General features: G+C 41.4%; 1 protein-coding gene across 2 annotated transcripts in view; it reads left to right on the forward strand.

The window, feature by feature from the left end:
- Positions 1 to 673: 673 nt before the first annotated feature.
- Positions 674 to 20740, forward strand: part of CUBN (cubilin) — a 697556-nt gene continuing 677489 nt past the window's right edge. For both annotated transcript variants that reach the window (XM_030199596.1, XM_030199602.1), the window contains exons 1-5: positions 674 to 813; positions 935 to 1064; positions 4217 to 4312; positions 8111 to 8149; positions 19499 to 19600. In XM_030199596.1, coding sequence (XP_030055456.1) covers positions 683 to 813; positions 935 to 1064; positions 4217 to 4312; positions 8111 to 8149; positions 19499 to 19600 — 498 coding nt within the window. In that variant the 5' untranslated portion in view covers positions 674 to 682. The remainder of the gene's footprint in view (positions 814 to 934; positions 1065 to 4216; positions 4313 to 8110; positions 8150 to 19498; positions 19601 to 20740) is intronic.

Below are 20740 nucleotides of genomic sequence, written 5' to 3' on the forward strand. Positions count from 1 at the left end.
TCTGGTCTTGAGCGAGTCACTTTTAAAGTAGGTAATGCATGATGTTTTTCTTTCTGGCACAAGGAAATAGTTTTGCTAACCGTTATCGCAAAAAAAATATAAATCACGTAACACTACCCATGTCTCGTCCAGGGGACGCCCCCAAAACACCCACTTTCAAAATGCTTTTCTTTCAGCAAATATCGGACTTAAACCTTTTTTTAAAAAACATTATCCTGTGAGAAATATGTGCATCTGCCCCTTGTGCCATTTTTTGAACATTATTTTCTTTTGAAAATGAGCCCCTAAATGTCAGCTGAAAGCAATTTATTCATTGGTGTTATCTTTCTCTCTTATCAGGGCTTAGATTATGATCTAATCAGACTTTGATTCTAAATTATGCTAACATACAAATCACCTAGGGGAATCATAAACTTTTTTCTCAACACAGTACATTAGTGGTCATAATTTTTTTAGCATCATTAAACACATTTCTACATACTTTTTCAAAAAAAGATGCTCCCTGGTAATGCCAGGAATAAGCATTCTAAGCATTCACTGGGTTCTCTTTTTTCTTTTTTTTTTCTTTTGCAGACTGAAGCTGAAGGAAAGTGTGAGTGCAGCAAATCTTGGGGGCAAAGTGCATTCACCTGAGCTACAGCCCCAGAGATTTCTCTTTAACTTGTGGCAGAGCCCAGGAAAGATGGAAGGAAGCAGGTTACATCGAAGCTGTATTCCATGGGTTTTGGGGATATTGTTAATACTCTCTGGCTTAAATTGTGAACTTGAAGAGCATGAACCAAGGAGGACAAAAAGAAATATTTACGAAGAGCAGTAAGTACACTTCCATTTCCCCTTTTCTGCCTAGATGCAACTTTTAAAGGGCAAGTGGGAATGCCATGGTTTATTAGCTGTTGGCTAAATCCTATTTTATTTGCTTTCTTTTGCACGTAAGGCCCAGGATGTCCTCGGAGAGTGGCAATTTGGTATTTTATCCAGGTTCTGCCAAAAACATTGAATTTAAGACTGGGTTATCTGGCAGGATAACAATAAATGGTGATGACCTCACAGAAGTTTTAAATCAGGTAAATTATTATTTTTTTCTTAAAATATTTTATTTTTCATAATATATTTGAAATTCTTTTTCCAACTAGTGCTATAGTGTTGTAAAGTGTACTCTGGACTAGTAGCAGTCTTTTTTTTAATGAATTTGTTCTATACTAATGGAGATAATATTGTGAAAGATAATAAAGCATCTCTGAGCAGTATACAAGATAGATCATTACATAGGAGCAAGTGCCTTGAATCCAGCTTAAGCCAAAGTGTGGAGAAAATATCTTTATAGCATTTTTCCAGTTAAAAGGTTCAGAGGTCAGTTTTCAAAAGGTTAGGGGCTTTGCTTGAAAGCTAAGATCCTAATTATGCTCCTTTGAAAAATGAGTAGGACTGAGGTCTTTATTTACTTGGATTTTGCTTATGCATTTTCAATAGTAGTTCACGGTGAGTTACATTCAGGTAGAGTAGATATTTTCCTGTCTCCTACACTTGCTTGCACAATTTGACACTAAGGGCCAAGGCATGCTAGCGTTTTTTTAGCATGTGCTAAAAATAAGCTTGCATTAAATGCTAGACATGCCTATATTTTCCTAAGGGTGTCTCTAGCATTTAGTGCGCACTAATCATTACTGCGCACTAAAAACACTAGAGCACCTTTGAAAAAGACCCCCTTAGCGTGCTAAGTTGCATGCACAATTTATAGAAGACTATGAGTTGCGCACATAACTTAATTGTTAAATTAATTGCCAATATTTGGCTATACATGGTGTTAATTGGCACTAATTTGCAATTATGTGCATAATTATGCTTGGTCAGTATTCTATAAATTGAGTGCACAAAATCTATAGCATGCAGCTGCAAGGGGGCGTGGACCTGGGCGGGCCAGATTCCAGCACTTATGCACAGGCAATATCCAGGCACCAGCCTTGAATATCCAGGCATGCGATATTCAGCATTTAACCGGTTACGATGAATAGCTTAAAGATAAGACTGTGTTTTTTATGGTTCTATTCATGCAGCTATCTTAGGGGTCCTTTTACTAAGGTGCGCTGAAAAATGGCCCGCACTGGTGTAGACACGTGTGTTGGACGTACGTAGGTCCATTTTTCAGCGCACCTGCAAAAAAGGTCATGTGGCAAAATAAAAATTGGTGCGCATCTATTTTGGGCCTGAGACTTTACCGCTACCTATTGACTTAGTGGTAATGTTTCGCGCGTTAACCAAGGGGCAATTGTCAGCGTGCACTGTATGCCGGAAATTTTCTGGTGTGTGTACTGGACGTGCGTAAAATATGAAATTACCACCCAGGCCACGTGGTAGCTGGGCGGTGGTTCCGAATTGGCTCACATTGGGCACACTTAGAGGGGCATAATCAAACACAAACGCTCATCTCCATTGGTGTCTATGTCCGAGAACGGGTACGTGAAGGGGCGGGACTGATCGTATTTTCGGAATAAATGGGTGGCCATCTTTTTTTTCGATAATACGGTTTGTGCCGGGCAAATGCATTGGATGTGTGCGGATTTGAGCTGGGCGATTTCGTTTTTCAGCGATAATGGAAAACGAAGGCGCCCAGCTCAAAAACTAACAAATACAAGGCATTGGGTCATGGGAGGGGCCAGGATTTGTAGTGCACTGGTCCCCCTCACATGCCAGGACACCAACCGGGCACCCTAGGGGGCACTTGTAATAATAAAAAAAAAGTTTCATACCTCCCAAGTCCATAGCTCCCCTCCCTTGGGTGCTGAGCCCCTCAAATTCCCCCCACTGCCCACAACTCTACACCATTACCATAGCCCTTATGGCTGAAGGGGGGCACCTAGATGTGGGTACAGTGGGTTTTGGGGGCGGTTTGGAGGGCTCCCATTTACCAGCACAAGTGTAACAGGTAGGGGGGGGGGTGGGCCTGGGTCCACCTGGGTGAAGTCCACTGCACCCACTAACAACTGCTCCAGGGACCTGCATACTGCTGTGATGGAGCTGGGTATGACATTTGAGGCTGGCATACAGGCTGACAAAAAAAGTTTTGAAAGTTCTTTTTTTTGGTGGGAGGGGTTTAGTGACAACTGGGGGAGTCAGGGGAGGTCCTCCCCGATTCCCTCCGGTGATCATCTGGGCAGTTGGGGCACTTTTTGGGGACTTGTTCTTGAGAAAAAAGGGTCCAGAAAAAGTGACCCAAATTCCCCGTAAAAACGCCTTTATTTTTTGATTATCGGCCAAAGGCGGCCATCTCTGCTCGGCCGATAAACACGCCCCAGTCCCGTCTTCACCATGCCTCTGACACGCCCCATCAACTTTGTTCGTTCCCACAACGGAGTGCAGTTGAAGACGCCCAAAATAGGCTTTCGATTATACCGATTTGGGCGCCTTTGCGAAATGGGCGCCCATCTCCCGATTTGGGATGAAATATGGGCGCCCATCACTTTCGAAAATAAGGTGGATAAGCACCTATGTGGCTTAGTAAAAGGGCCCCTTAGCTGGTTAAGGGCTGAATATTAACCAGCTGAGTGCCGAATCTGCCCCTGAAATGCCCACAAATTAGCTAACGGGGCATTTTCATTGGCATTGTCCAATTAATTGCCGCTGAATATACCTGGTTAATCCCAGACAAGTGATTTACATGACCAGGGGCCTCTCCTGGTCATTTAAATCACTTTGAATATTGACCCCTTAGATGTTTAGTTTCAGTTGAGATTTTGCAGAACTTTAGAGGGTTCTTTTACTAAGGTGCGCAGAAAAATGGGCTGCGCTAGTGTAAGCACACCTGTAAGAAAGGCCTTTTTAAAAAATGTTGCTGAAAACGGATATGCGGCAAAATAAAAATTGGCACGCATCCATTTTGGGTCTGAGACCTTACCTCCACTCATTGACTTAGCGGTAAGGTTTCATGCGGTAACCATATGGTAATCATCTACGCACGTAGAATGACAATTACCACCCGATTTCTGCTACACGCTGGAAAAGAAAAATTATTTTCCGGCACGTGTAGTGGACGTGCATAGAAAATGAAATTACCACGCGGTAGCTGGGCGGTAACTCCGAATTGATGTGCGTTGGGTGCATATAGGCACCTACGCAGCTTAGTAAAAAGGCCTCTAGGTGCCTAAAACTGAAGTGGATAGGTTAGGAGCCTCGCTTTCTTCAAAAATCAACCTAATTAACTTTTTTCCCCCAACTTTAGGTTAGGAAAAACAAAGAAGATATAACAGAGCTAAAGAGAAATGGAGCTGGAATATCTCAAAATGTGTCAAATCAGCTTAACCAATTGAATTCCAAGGTAAAAGAACTTATTGTACACTAGCACAAAAAAACAAACAAACAACAAAACACATGTTGCCTCAGTAGACAAAGCTTTCTATTGGAAGATGATTTAACAGGCTTGTTAGGGCTCTACATTCTAATGGGTATTGTTGTGAACACTACCCCCGATATTCAGCTGGTAGCGGACAGCACTTTGTCTGCCTGCCACTGGTGTTAAATCCGGGTATTCAATGTCAGGCCATTTCCAGCAGCTGACATTGAATATCCAGGGTTTTTTGGCTGCTGAACACTTAACCAGTTAAGCAGATATTCAGCCGCTGGCCGGTCAAGTTACAGCGGTTAAAGATAGTACTGCTACTTATGCTGTCTAATTTAACCATTAATCTTATCCAGTCTGGCGTTGAATATTCACTCCTAACCAGATATGCCGTGCAACATAGCTGGTTTAGCAGTAGGTGATACCTACGCATATTCAGTGGAGATAACCAATGTTCTCCTGCTGAATATTCACAGTTAGCCGCAAAAACACTATTTAACCAGTTAGCGGTTGTTTCTGACTGCTTAAATAGTGCTGAATATCAGGGAGACTGATCTTCCCTATACCTGTTAGCTAATGCCCATGTAATATAGTCATTAATGCAAGCCATTTGCATACGTATTAACATTACTGTCGGTTTCCTATGAACATAGATGCAAATAATCCAACATTAATATAATAGAATGTTAATGCAGCTTATATAATACGGCAATGTTATCCACACCTCAGGAGGTACAGTCAACCCCTACAGTCCTTGATGGGTTGTATTAATTCTCACTACTGTATTATTTCCCCTATTCCTGGTTAAAACATATACACTTACATCTGGCTCCTCTTTGAACCCCGATGTAGTCTGCCAAGCCCCTTCCCCACCACAAAAGCCCACTTTATCTTCCAAAAAATCTTCAGACCCTTCATTGACAGGAAAGAATAGCTTCCTTTTCTGCCAGCAAATTGCAAATGACCCCAGTACACTCTGACCCACATACCAGTGCAAATGCCATTTTATCAATTTTGCACTATTGTTGGCAAGAGGAAGCTGTCTCCATCCTGCCAGTGCAGAATCTGAACATTTTGTGAACCGTGATTGCAGGCCTGAGTGTAAAACCCACATTGGGACCAAGTTATTTATGTACAACTGTAAATAGTTATACACAGGGCTGCAGAAATCTATATGTGGGTGGTGCCTAGAACAGCACATACGGTACTTTTTAGATGGACTAACTTGGATTTTTAACTCCCAGAAGGTAGTGTAGAAGGTATTTACTCCAATAAAAATGTATCACCTTAAATTTTTTTTCTAGTTTTTGTTTACTTTCTTAAGAGTCAATTAAAGCATCAACTATGTGATAGGTGTTGGTATGTTGAGTTTATAACATTGAATTTGCCAACAGAGGAGATAATTGTAAAAGATATTTCTTGGCTGAAAAATGTTTTACACCTAAAAATACCCTTTTGTAAATTTCACCATACTATATAAAAGTAAAATTTCGCACATATACCCCTGGATTCAGTATAGGTCACAGAGAGGGGCATAATCGAACGTTTTCCTGAGGACGTCCTTGCCGGACGTCCCAGTGAAGGGGCGGGAAAACCTGTATTATCGAAACAAGATGGGCATCCATCTTTTGTTTTGATAATACGGTCGGGGACGCCCAAATCTCAACATTTAGGTCGACCTTAGAGATGGTCATCCCCAGTTTTCGGCGATAATATAAACCGAGGACGCCCTTCTCAGAAATGACCAAATACAAGCCCTTTGGTCATGGGAAGAGCCAGCATTCATAGTGCACTGGTCCCCCTCACATGCCAGGACACCAACCGGGCACCCTAGGGGGCACTGCAGTGGACTTCATAAATTGCTCCCAGGTGCATAGCTCCCTTACCTTGGGTGCTGAGCCCCCACAAAACCCACTTCCCAAACTGTACAACACTACCATAGCCCTAAGGGGTGAAGGGGGGCACCTACATGTGGGAACAGTGGGTTTCAGGTGGGTTTTGAAAGGCTCACATTTACCACCATACGTGTAACAGGTGTGGGGGTGGGGGTGGGCCTGGGTCCGCCTGCCTGAAGTGCACTGCACCCACTAAAACTGCTCCAGGGACCTGCATACTGCAGTCAGGGAGCTGGGTATGACATTTGAGGCTGGCAAAAATATTTTTAAAGTATTTTTTTAGGGTGGGAGGGGGTTAGTGACCACTGGGAGTGTAAGGGGAGGTCATCCCCAGTTCCCTCCGGTGGTCATCTGGTCAGTTCAGGCACCTTTTTGAGGCTTGGTCACAAGAAAAAATGGACCAAGTAAAGTAGGCCAAGTGCTTGTCAGGGACGCCCTTCTTTTTCCCATTATCGGCCGAGGACGCCCATGTGTTAAGCACGCCCCAGCCCCGCCTTTGCTAATCATCCGACACACCCCCGGGAACTTTGCTCATCCCCGTGATGGAAAGCAGTTGGGGACGCCCAAAATCGGCTTTCGATTATGCCAATTTCAGCGACCCTGGGAGAAGGATGCCCATCTCCCGATTTGTGTTGAAAGATGGGCGCCCTTCTCTTTCGAAAATAAGCCTGAGAGTTTTCCACACCCAAGTTTAGGCATAATCTGAAGATTTGCACACATCTCAATTGATTAATGAGCCAACTAATGCCAATAATTGAATACTAACAATGAATTATTTGAATTAATTGGCATCAATTGGGAGCTGCACTGCATCTTCGTACATTGTATTCTATGACACTACAAGCCCAAAACTCATAGCCTGGAACCCCAAATGGGTGTGGCTATGAGAGGGGCATGGCTGGGTCAGGGGCAATATCCCAAGAAACACAGTTTTATAGAATCCAGGGGATCCATGCCCAACTTGTGTTCCAGGATTTACATCAGGTATCGGTTTAAATCCTTGCAACCAAAGTTGAGTGCTAGAATTGGGATTAAGCACTATTCTATGAAGAACGATAACCTTTGGAGCGCCCTTTATAGAATACTTCTGAATCCTGATTTTCAGTGTCATTTACTGAATACGGTCCATAGCCTTATACCTATATGTTTCTTCAACTTGAATAGAGGGGTCGGGGGGGGGGGGGGGGGAGTTAGTGTATTGCATGCATGCATATGGTATATAGTATGTTGCATACACAGAAATAAGCTGAGATTTTTGTGTGCATTGAACAGCAGGCATACATTTATGTGTGTGCTTTGTTCAGGTAAATTTTTAGAGGGCAAGAATGCTCATACCACCCCTTAGAAAATTGCTATTATTTTGCATGCATAATTGCTGAAATTTCCATCTAATCTACACTGTTAGAGTCTTCATAAAATGTGTCATGAGCTACAGAAGTAAATCTAGATTCTCACTCTCTTTTACAATGTACAAAGTCCAGCAGACGTGGTGTCTGCAAGGACTATTGTTGACAGGCAAAAGAATATAAAAACATATATCTTTAATTGCATAAACTTAAAATGTAATCATATACCATTTGGCCTTTGCCCAATATTTTATGCCAGTGCACTTCTCTAAAACAGGTATAGCAAAGGCATATTTTCCTATTTTTTTTCTATGATACTTCTCGCATACAGCATTCTTTTTACTGGACTTTGTACATTGCAACATTTTTGGAGCAGCAGACTCAGGCTGGTTTACTTTATACTGTAAAGTAACCTAGATGCAAGAAACTAATCTAACGCTATCATTTTGCAAACATATGGATACCTAAAAGGTGTCCATTCAACTTTGGGCAATAGCTTTTTAATCTCTAAAAAAATATATATTTTCTTTTTGCAGGTTATGGCTCTTGAAAGTAGATTTCAAAATCTGGAGCAAGTGAGTAATCAATGACAAAGACTGTTATTATGTGATGAAAATACTTTCGTGAGACATACTGGACTGAAATATAATGTGGTCACTCCTTTTCACTCAGGGTAGGGTGAATCCTTCAACATTATTCCTCTAATTTTCATGACAGATGTCTATGGAAGTAAAAGCACATGAGTGCCCTCTTTCCTGGATGCATGCTCTGCTTCTTAAAGTACTTAAGGGTTTATGCTGTTGACCTTTAATTGACAGAAGCTATATGAAAATCAATACATTGGTTTTCCATGTATGCATATGACCCATCAATAAAATACCGTGAATTTAGTAACAATCTTTCTAAGCGGCTCACTACTTAGTGAAGTTATCATACAAAATCCCTTGAGAATGTAATTCTTTCAAACCAAATGTCATGTGTTGAGCTGCTTATCACAAGGGATCAATGCAGCAGGCGTGCACAGCATGAGGAATAATTTAGATGGGAAAGACTTCCAACAGATGCTCCTGTGGCAATTTTACTTACAGACTGATTATATTACTCGAGTATTCAAAGTGCACATTGTAGCCTTTAGGCATAGATTAATCTTCTAAAAAGTGTGTCTAACAGCATTAAGACTTGACAAATAATACAGTACAGATGTCAAATGAAAGATCTGGATTTGAATCTCAGGTCAACTTTCAGCTCCTTGGAGTATTGAAGGTGACAATGACTGAAAATTCTGTTTTCCATTTACTTTTGTTTTAAATTAACATAACCATTGAGGAGTAGCTTAGTGCTAGACTAGCTGATCATCAATTAAAATTGCATCATTGTTTTGGAAGAAGGAAGAGTCTATATTTCTAAAGATTAAAAAAAACCCTCCCAAATAGGCAGCTCTAACACTGACATCCGCGCATCATTCAATACCATTCTTACAACCAACTTAATTTATAAATAATAACACCACTACTCTTTATTGGAATTAAATTTTGGCTGCAGCTTTATTAACTATATATAAAACTCATTTTTATAACTTAAACCTTTCACCCAATACATTAAATTCTTCCAGCCCAATGTTGGCATTCACAGAACAGTTTTAACAACTCAGAGCCATTCGGTAATGAAACTGGCTCCCTGACGTGTCCGAAATTACCCCCTTCAGTCCATGTGACTCACGGTGCCATCAAGCCACAGCTCACTCATGGCAGTTCTGCCTATGAATTACTCTTTTCAATCAAACATCTGTTAAACAAATATGAACTTAACCACATCTGGTGCCTCTTTATCCCCACATATCCGGCCGACTATAAAAGTTGCGACCAACCTCCCTTTCTCAACCCTAAAATAGCAAACCCATACAACCAATCCACAAAGCTCAAGGAGCAAAAGCCTCCCAACAAGCCGCCAACTATCACAAACCATAATGAAAGACACACTAGGCAACAAAGGTTGGATAGGGAAGGGCACAAAATTCCTAACCCCCTCATCCACCCTCCACCACTCCTGCCCACCCAAATAATAATTTTTTAACCCAGGGCCGGCCCTAGGGTTTCTAGCGCCCTCCTGTAGTCTATTAGTCGGCGCGCCTACCCACCCAGAGGCGGGATCACTATGGTTCCGCCCTCACAGTAGACACACCCCTTTTACCAGCCATGGCATCATTGAAAATATTACACCAGTTTAGAAGAAAAATAACTTAGCACACAGACCAGGAATTAGGAGAACAGACAGTCTTGCCAACTCTGAAAAACAATGTGTTATCAAAATTTCAGAATCTAACAAACAGATCCCTTTTCAAACACTTGGCCTTGCAGTCATACATGTAGAACAGAGATAGCCCCTCTTCAAATTCTTCAAAAATTAACCTGAAATCCTAAGAAGTTAGACTCTGCATGCAGCACAATAGCCTTCCCATTGAGCACAGCTTAGGATCTAGCTAGGACAGACTTAATCAGCATAAACTATCATATTCTACAATCTGAGTTGGACAGACTAACAGGAGTTACTGAAGTGGGAATGAGAGATAGGTGATGGTTAGGAATTGAAAGCAGGCATCTAGCCCTCCTGTCCTGTGAGTTGCTGTGTTGGGGGTGGGGGTGAAAAAGGGTGGGTCAGGTGCAGCACTAAACAGCAGTCTCTGACAAAACAAGGGTCCAGGCTCTGCTGTGCTGTCTCTGTCTGAGCCCTCTCTGGGCAGAGGACAGAGGTTAGCTGAGTTCCCACAAGTTATTTCAGAGCCAGATTCAGTTGGAGCAGTGACGTCCTCTGACAAACACAAGGAGGATATTTCTCTGCTTGGGAGGGGGGAGGGGACGGGACAGAGAGCTGACAGCTTTGGAGCCAGACTGAGATGAGCAGCAGAAATTAGATACTCAGCAGAGCTTGATTGCTTGCAAAGTGGCGCCCTTGTAAGGCAGGCTCCTCCCTGCAGTGCTGACCCTGCTTACTGGGTTTGACCAGCCCTGTTTTAACCCGCCTAAAACCTCTCTGTTTACCCACAGCCATTTCCATGACCATCACCAATCCTCACATCTCCTCATCCTCCAATCATACTTCTACTCCTGTTGCCACCCTTCTCATGCTTAATAATTAACCCTTTCATCCCCTTCATTCTATTCTCTCTCTTTCTCCTATCCCTCCCCTATACTAATTATTCACCCTTCCCTTCCTTCTGACTCAGTCAATGTTATTAACCCCACCAGTCTAAACTGTGGGGTCTCCATAAATTAATACAAAATAAAACGAAGTCCCACCTTCAGTAATGTATATATTCTAAAATTCAGCACAAACCATCATATCAACACCGAATCACAAATTTGTTTCAGTATTATTCAAAACTTTTAGCATACTGATTGTTCCATATTAATTACAATAAACACATTTAAAAAACAAGTATTTCAATAGCTATAAACGTGGAGGGGCATTTTCAATATGACGTCTAAATACAATTTTGGACATTTTGTGGAAAACGTCCAAACATACAATAGTGAATATGGCCATTTTCAAATCAGAAAAAGCACCAACTTTTGATTTGAAAATGGCCATTTGCTAGATGTGTTTTTTGCTCAGTGTGCCTATCTTTTTGGAACATTTTTGAAAAAAGTCCAAGGGAAAAATGAACTAAAACAAGCCATTGGGATGTATGGGGGCAGAGCAGCAGCATTCTTAGTAGACTTTAACATAGACATCACAGCAGAGCAGTGGGGCACCATAAGGGGCAGTGGACTCCACAATAAAAGGTCCCAGGTACACATCTCTCCATTACCCCCTTAAATTATAAGGTGAGCCCTCCAAAACCCGACAAAAACCTACTGTACTCAAGTATGCATCACTACAATAGCTGTTACGTCTGCAGGTGACACCTATATGTGGGTACAGTAGGTTTTTGGTGAGTTTTGGAGGGCTTAAACTTTCAACCACAAATGTACCAGTTAAAGTGGGATATTGGCCTGGGTCCCTTTCTCTACAGTGCACTACACCGACCACTAGCCTACTCCAGGGACCCGCTGACTGCTCTAATAGGACTGGCCATAGCATCAAAATCTGTCATAGTGACTGGTATGTACTGTTTCTTTCACATCTTTGGGGGGTGAGAGGGGGGTCAGCAACACTGGGGCAATAAGGGGGGGGGGTCATGCCTTAATCCACCCAGTGGTCATTTTGTCATATAGGACATCTAACTTTTAGCCCTGGACATTTTAGTTTTCTTCCAATGTGGCAGAAAAACATCCAAGTTTTGGGAACGCCCAACATGCCCCCTTGTGATTTGGACACATTGCATATGAACTGAATAGGAAACCATATTAAAAATGTCTTTTGAAAATATTGATTTAGATGTTTTGCCACTTTTTTTGGACTTTTTTTGTTTAAAAAATGAGCCTCTTTATGTATCTAATACTACAAGCCAGACATGTTCTGTGCAAGGGATCCAAAGGAACAGCACAGTGTGGTTGAGCCAATTCTGATGCCTTTTAAATTAAAAAATGTGCCAAAATTTTTTATTGGTCAGTACTTTATCCAATGTCACCAAGCAGATAATCAGTGAACAAAATAAATCAAAATAGAGTGTACCACTCAATCTCCAAATTCAAGCCATGAGGCTCCACTATATTCAAGGTACAGTTTCAAAAATGCTTCATGGAAATTTAATGAAAATTGACTGTCACCACCTCAGTGTTCTTCCTGGATGTAATCGGTGATCTGCCATTGCAAATCAGTAAAAGAATGATTCAGTGTTCTACAATGCACCATTATTAGGGCTTGTTCATTACCAGTAGTAAGACAAATACATTTTTATGCTTTTAATTGCAAACGAAAGACACACCATGGTTCACAAAATCATCTATGGAGAAGCCCCGAGGTACATGACAGACTTGATCGACTTACCAATTAGAAATACATCCAAATCAGTACGATCTTATCTAAATCTGCACTACCCAAGCTGCAAAGTACTTAAATACAAAACAACTTATGCATTTGGTTTTTCCTACATAAGCACACAACTGTGGAACGCACTACTAAAAGCCTTGAAAACGACATACGACCACCTAAACTTCTGGAAATCACTAAAAACCAACCTGTTTAAAAAGGCATACCCTACCGATCCAACTTAAATGCCTAATCTCTGCAACACAACCAAACTAAAGCACGTAATAGACATAACACAACTCTTCCGTTCTCCGATTCCCTAATGTGGCTGTGCCACATGAACTTGATCTTACCACAACATCACCTTGTATTTGTTCACACCGGAGCCTGCAAAGGCCTCTCCGGTACTATCAGGGGCATTTTCGAAAGAAAAGGGCACCCAAAAAGCGACACAAAAGGCACATGGGCATCCCCGTGAAAGAAGGTCACCCAAATCCAATAATCAAAACCTTTGCTGTAAGGCGCCCTCTGCGCAAGGACGCCCATCTATGGTCGTCCCCACAGGGGGCGTGTTATGGGCGGTGTTACGTGATGGGCGCCTCCAGCGTATAACGGCTTGCAAAATGGTTTCGCATGGGTCGGAACATGGGCGTCCTTAGTTAGACCTGAAATAAAAGTGACCAGAGTAAGGGTGAAGTCGTCTTTAGACCCATTAGCGATTTTGTGGAGTTGGAGAGTGGCGAGAGCATTGTTGGGAGAGAAAGCTGAGAGTTTGTTCAGTACCTGTTACCTTTGTGTGTGTGCCACAGTTGGAACATTTTCCCCCTCACATGCCTCATTTGTGTTTTAACTTTTCAGCTTTCCCTTCTAGCCTCCAAACCCAGACACCACTATTCCTTCCTCTATCTCTCCCATCCCCTCTCCCTATCCCTCTCTATTCACTGTCCCCAAGTTCATAATTCTTTCCCTTACCTGTTTGTAGTGTCTGTTTGTCTTTGTCCTGCATACTGCTGCAGCGTGTTTGTGAACACTATCGTTTGCTGCTTGGAGAGTGAGTGGCTAGAGGGTGTGGCAGGAGAGTTTGTAGTGGGTGTTCGTTGGTGGTGGGAGAGTGAGTGGCAGCTTCTGTTTGTTGCTGCTGTGTTTCACCAAGTTGATAGGGAGAGGTGAGCACTGGTGGCACTGCATTGCACCTGTAGTGTGGGGAAATGGAGGCACTAAATGCACAGGTGGCTTACATGTTGGAGGAAGAGGGGAGGCACCATAGGAGGTACTCACGCCCCACAGTTTTCAGGCCCCATAGCAGTTTCCTAGACCTCACTGATCTGCAGTGTCTCACTAGGTACCGCTTTGATAGGGCTGCCATTCAGCACCTTTACATAGTAACATAGTTGATATAATGGCCATATTTATTTCTTCATTTATTTGATTTGATTTGGTAGCACACTTTACTAAGGGGCTCCTTTACTAAGCTGTACTAAGAAATGGACTTGATATGACCTTACTCGGGCCTTTCCCACACGCTAAACCCATTTCTTGCACAGCCCTCAAAAAGCTTTACTTGTATTTGTTTCATTTATGGCCATGCACTAATGCTACAATTAGCATGCAGTCATTTAAAATAATTAATGCAAGAACCCTTACTGCCCCCATAGGGGCTCCCGTGTTAACACTGTTTTCACTAGTTAGCATGCAGTAATGTGCTATACTAACTAGTTACTCTTTCCACATCCACTCTTCACTCGTTCCTCACCCCTGACATGCCCCTGAATTTTTTTTTTAAAATACTGCCTGCTTAATGCACACAAATACCAAAAGTAACACAGGATGCTTTAGTGCTCATTTTCAAAAGCAAAAAATGTCTGAAAACAATCATAAAGCAGCAGAAGGACATTTTTCTCACAAAACATCTAAGGTTTCAAAACTCTGATTTGAGACATTTTTCTCTGCAGTTCATCCAAATTTCAAGGGGGCATGTTATGGACGGGACTTGAGCATTCCCCAAATTAGACTTTTTCTGCCATAATTTAGTTATTTATTTATAAAACTTAGACCCTACTTAAACCTAAGTGGCTAACAGTGTAACATATATAATACTAAAAGCAAACATACAAATGACAATTAGTTCATTATCTCATACAAACCCCTCTCCCCCAAAAAATCAGCTGCTGGGCTCTGACTGCATCTTAAAAGGCCTGAACAAAAAAAAAAAAGAGTTTTCAACAGCTTCTCGAATTGTCCTGCTTTCGTACAAAAACGCAAGTAGCCAGGCGAATCATCCCATAGTACTGGACCTGCAACCAAAAAGGCCGCAGCCCTCGTAAGAGCATAATGGGTATTCAATAACAAATCAGTTGCTAATTTTTTCACAGAGTCAGATCACAGACCCCTAACAGAGATGAACAATTTGATCACAGAATGGAAATATAATGGAACAAAACCAAAACATCTAGGGCAAACATTGAGATGGTTTTGTCTAGACCTGTTTCAAATACAACTAAGTTACCAAATGGTGCCCTAAATAACCAGATGACTACTGGAGAGATGAAAACATGACCCCATTTAATTCACCAGTGGTCACTGATCCTCTCCTGCTCCCCCTCCCCCCAAGATGTGACAGTACATGCCAGTCTCTATGACATCTTCAGACATGATGACCATTCCTATAAGAGCAGCAGGCTGGTCCCAGGAGTAGGTTAGTGGTCAGTGCAGTGGACTGTAGCGAAGGGGATCCAGAGACATGTCCCACTCTAACTGGTACACTTGTGGTGGAAAATGTGAGCCCTCCAAAAACCACTAAATAGTTGCTGTACCTACACATAGGTGACACCTGCAGGCTTGAGGGTTATTGTAGTGGTGAACAACGAGGCACAGTTTTGTTTTGTTTTTTTCTGTTCCTGGAGGGCTCACAATATAATATAAGGAAGTTACGGTGAATTTGCATCTGGGACCTTTTATGTGAAGTGCACTGCAGAGCCACTAAGCTGCCCCACTGCTCTGCTAGAATATCTGTTTGGCCAGTCTACTTAAAATGTAAGCCCTCAGATATCCCAATGGCTTGTATTTGTGCATTTTCCCCTAGGATGTTCTTTTTTTCAATAATGGTACCTAAAGAAAGACACACTGAGCACAAAGACATCTAGAAAATGGTGATTTTGAAACAAAAAAATAGACAATTTTCTGGTTTGAAAATTGCTCTGTCACTTGATTTTTGGACATTTGTCACAAAATGTCCCAAATCAGACTTAGACGTTATAATGAAAATGCCCCTCTTTACTGCATCCTGCTTCAGGTGGTTTTTGCTATGTTAGATACGTGTTAGTGCCTAACACAGCTTAGTAAAAGGGTCCCTAAATCAGTCACTGTGGTACAAATAAAATAAAGCACAAGAAACAGTGGAGGTTACGAACAACATACAAACCTATGGTGCTTAAAAAGCTTTAATGAGAATCTTCTAAGCGACTCAACATGGGGTGTGTTTCTACTGAACAGCCTACATCAGGAGTTTGAAAGTATTCTAATCAACATTTGATGTGGCATATAGGGCTAGATTCCATATCAGGCTCTGTTAAAGTTTGTACCGTGAATTTTAAATCAAAAGCATTCAACCTAGTAAAACTGACAGTATATTAATCAACATTTGATGTGGCATAGAGGGCTAGATTCCATATCAGGCACAAAAAAGAGTGCTATTCTGTAAGCCATGCTTAAAGTTAAGCCCGGTTTATAGAATAGCACTTACACATGAGAATTGCGCCTAACTTTAGACATGACCATTTGTATAAACTGAAACATGGTGCAAATGTATGCACATACATTAGGCATAGATCCCTGTTATTCTATAACAATGTGCGTTAATTTTAGGAACACCACCATTACATTCATGCGCCTCCCATTTCCACACCCCCTTTTTCCAATTGCATGTAAATCTTAGGTACTAATTGGCTCATTATTCAGTTAAATTGTGTGTGCAAATTGGGCATGTATCGAAATTTGCACACACAATGTTTGACAACTTTTATAGAATTAGGGGGATAATATCCTCAATGAACAGATCTAGCAAGGCTCTGCTAAATTTTGCATCTTGACTTTAAATCAAAAGTGTACAACCTTGTAGAACTCTGGTATAAATGCTGTATCAACACGGGCAAAAAACATAGTAACATAGTAGGTGACAGCAGAAAAAGACCTGTACAATCCATCCAGTCTGCCCAACAAGAAAAACTCATATGTGCTACTTTATATGTACTTTCTATGGAGTGGAGGAGTGGCCTAGTGGTTAGGGTGGTGGACTTTGGTTCTGAGGAACTGAGTTCAATTCCTGCCACAGGCAGCTCCTTGTGACTCTGGGCAAGTCACTTAACCCTCCATTGCCTGCCGCATTGAGCCTGCCATGAGTGGGAAAATGTGCAGGGTACAAATGTAACAAAAATAAATAAATAAAAATACCTGACCTTGATTTGTATCTACCATTTTCAAGGCACAGACCATAGAAGTCTGCCCAGTACTAGCCCTGCTTCCCAACCACTAGCCCTACACCCCAAACACCGGTGCTGGCACCCAATCTTTGCTAAGCTTCTGAGGATCCATTCCTTCTGAACAGGATTCCTTTATGTTTATCCCACGCATTTTTGAATTCCGTTACTGTTTTCATCTCCTCCACCCCCGCGGGAGGGCATTCCAAGTATCCACCACTCTCTCTGTGAAAAAATACTTCCTGACATTTTTCTTGAGTCTGCCCCCTTTCAATCTCATTTCATGTCCTCTAGTTCTACCGCCTTCCCGTCTCTGGAACAGGTTTGTTTGCGGATTAATACCTTTCAAATATTTGAATGTCTGTATCATATCACCCCTGTTTCTCCTTTCCTTCAGGGTATACATGTTCAAAGGTGCCCAATTCAAAAAGGTTGCATACTTTTGATTTAAAATTCATGTTACAAAATTTAGCAGAGCCTTGCTGGGTCTGTTCATTGAGGACATTATATGCCACATGTTGATTAGGATACTTTGACTCCTGATACAGGCTATTCAGCCAAAACACGGCCTGAGTTGAGTAATTTAGAAGATACACATTAAAGCTTTTTGAACACCTTTGGTTTGTGTGTTGTTCATCACCTCTATTGTTTCTTGTGCTTTGCTGTGAAGTGTGGAGTTTTGCTTTTCTGTTCCATCTCGACACTTAGTAAAATATCATTTTAAAACGCAGTCGTCTTTATAACCCCACCCAGTTTTCACATCTGTATCCCAAACAGGGAAAGGGAAAGGTGATGGGATTTGATATACCTCCTTTCTGTGGTTTCAAAGCAGTTTACATATATATACAGGTACTTATTTTGTAGCTGGGGTAATAGATAGTTAAATGACTTGCTGAGAATCACAAGGAGCTACAGTGGGAATTAAACCCAGTTTTCCTGGTTCTCAGGCCACTGCACTAACCATTAGGCTACTCTTCCATTCTGAAGGTAAAACAAAGGTTGTACGATTATTCCAACCCAATACATTCACATGCTAACCAAATTTAATCACCCCCAACCACAGAAAACAAAACCAGCATATCTTTACATCCCAAATCAGTTAACATTCTATTAACAGTCATGTTTTAACAAATGTGTGGAATTTCATATAATCTTTGTCTGCCAGAATGTTTAAAGTCATAAGAATTCCATAGCTTTAGACCCAAATAAGCAAATGCTCTCTGTCTAATACATTGAAACTTCATTGGCAGGATCTTTGACGAACATAAGGAAGCAGAAACATGATGGCAGATAAATGCCAAATGGCCCATCCAGTCTGCCCATCCTCTGTAACCCTTCCTTTTCCTAAGCAATCGCACGTGCTTATCCCTTGTGTTCTTAAATTCTGACACAGTTCTTGGCTCCACAACCTCCACCGGGAGGCCATTCCACGTTTCCACCACCCTTTCTGTGAACTAATACTTTCTTAGATTACTCCTAAGCCTATTCCCTCTTAACTTCATCGTATGCTCCCTCATTTCAGAGTTTTTCTTTAGTTGAAAAAGGCTCACTTCCTGTACATTAATGTCCTTGAGATATTTAAACATCTCTATCATATCTCCTCTCTTCCAGCATATACATGTTGAGGTTCATAAGCCTGTCCCTATATTTTTTGTGTTCAAGACCGCTTACTAATTTTGTAACCGCCCTGCCAGATACTTAGGCTTTTGATCATGCACCATCCGAGAAAAGCAAACACAATGCCTTAAACTTGACCCGAGCCTCAACTGGAAGCCAATCATAAAATTAGTATAATATGATCATGAATTTTCATACCACTCAATAGTCTGGCATCTGTATTCTGGATTAACTGTATGCATTTTAATTGTTTCTTTGGCAAACCATCATACAGACAATTACAACAATCTGCATGACTAATAATCAAGGCACGAATTACAATCATAAAGTCATCCTAAGGAAAAAAGAACTTTCACGTTTTAAGACATAGACTTGCAAAGCAAGATTGAACTGCTGCCAAAACCTGTTTATCAAATGTCAACTTATAGTCGAGAAAAATTCCTAAACTCTTGACCGCAAAACTAACCTTCAAGGATGCACTCTCAGTCCAAAGTTGTACCCCAGATCCTCTCAATGAGTCGTTAACTAGCAATAATTGGGCACTAGCAATCAATTATTGCAGTTAAGTGGCATCAATTAGAGTTTGTGTGTGCAACTGGCTGCATGCTACTCTGTGAAGCTTGGTGTCTAGCTCTCTTAGCGGGTATCTGAAAAGGGGGCATGTCCAGGAGCGTGTTGGGGGCGTTTCAAAAAGTTGCAAGTGGAATTACAGAATTTTCTGAAACACACCTAAGTTGGGCATTTGCTTTTACACCAGCTTTTAGAATTCCCTCCTCTATAGATAAATGTGTATTTTGAATTAATAATATGAATTGATGAAGGTAGGTCTTCCTTTCTCTCTGTATATCTAACATATACAGTAGTAAAAACAGTAAATCGTTCTTCTTTGTTTCTTTTGTCCTCTACTTTTTCTTTTTGTAGACTGTTCAGCGAAAAGCGTGCGATAGCAACCCCTGTCAGAATTCCGGAACATGCATCAATCTGCTGGATGCAGTTTTGTGTCTCTGTACTAGCAACTGGAAAGTGAGTGTCTTAGCAGATTTGGGGAAAGACAATTTGTGGGGTTTTTTGCACTTAATATAAAATCAAGATCATCCTATACCGATCTTTGACAGACTCAAGCTTCTTTGTGCCTTCTTTGCCAGCGATAAATCATGGTCCTGTGAAGAAAAGTTGTTGTGCTCTCAGAGTACACCTGTTAAACTGCCTTAGTTAGCTTTCTTGGATTAAACAATAAGCTTAACCCTCACCAGTGTATTTTTTCTGGCGAAAAAGGTGCTGGTACTCAAATGCCAGGCCACCCTTTGGGATGAGGTGGTCACTGACAGACACACCCCTCAATAGCCAGACCCCCTGCAACCAGTCACAGAATCTATGACAAGGCAGAATTGGTGTGTAGAGCCTGAGCTCTTTCATTATAACTTGGGGACCATGGGTTAATTTTAGCAGACAATGGAAAAGGTGCCGGTACTCAGTACCCCCTCAAAAAAAAGCCCTGACCCTCACATGTATTAATGCTGAATATTATATCAAACATTAATACCTAGTGAGGCTATAAAAATATGTTTTTGTAGTTGCAATAGCACATATACAAATAGTACATATTAAGTAACTTTGGGGCCTTTTTACTAAGCTGTGTTTAGGTGCTAATGTGCACATAACACAGCTTAAAATGGTGTACTGTTGGATGAGCTCAGGTATCCTGTGATAACTGCCAAATGTGCGCGAGTTAACCATGCATTTAAAACTTTGTCAAAGAAACGTTTTTGAGAGGATGTGTCACAGGTGGAGAGTGAGCATTCCTGTGCTAACCAGTTAGTGCAGCCTTATTACTGTATGCTAACTGGGTAGCACATGGATAACGCAGGAGCCATTACTGCCTACATAATGGGTTGCAGTAACTGCACATGAGGTAATTTTACAAAATGGCTGCAAATTGGCAACATAGAAAAAATACATTTATATGGCTGCAGTAAAATTGGCCTTAGCATGCAGGAAAGACTCATGTAAGGGCACACTAAAGCCACATTTTACCACAGTTTAGTAAAAGAATCCCTTAGTATATAGGCATTAACTAACATATATTAGTGCATAGACCTAATCATTTGTATAACATTTAAAATATTTGGATGGTGCACAGGCATTGTGAAATGAGTGTGATTT

Source organism: Microcaecilia unicolor, chromosome 1, assembly GCF_901765095.1.
Source record: "Microcaecilia unicolor chromosome 1, aMicUni1.1, whole genome shotgun sequence".
Taxonomy (NCBI): Eukaryota; Metazoa; Chordata; class Amphibia; order Gymnophiona; family Siphonopidae; genus Microcaecilia; species Microcaecilia unicolor.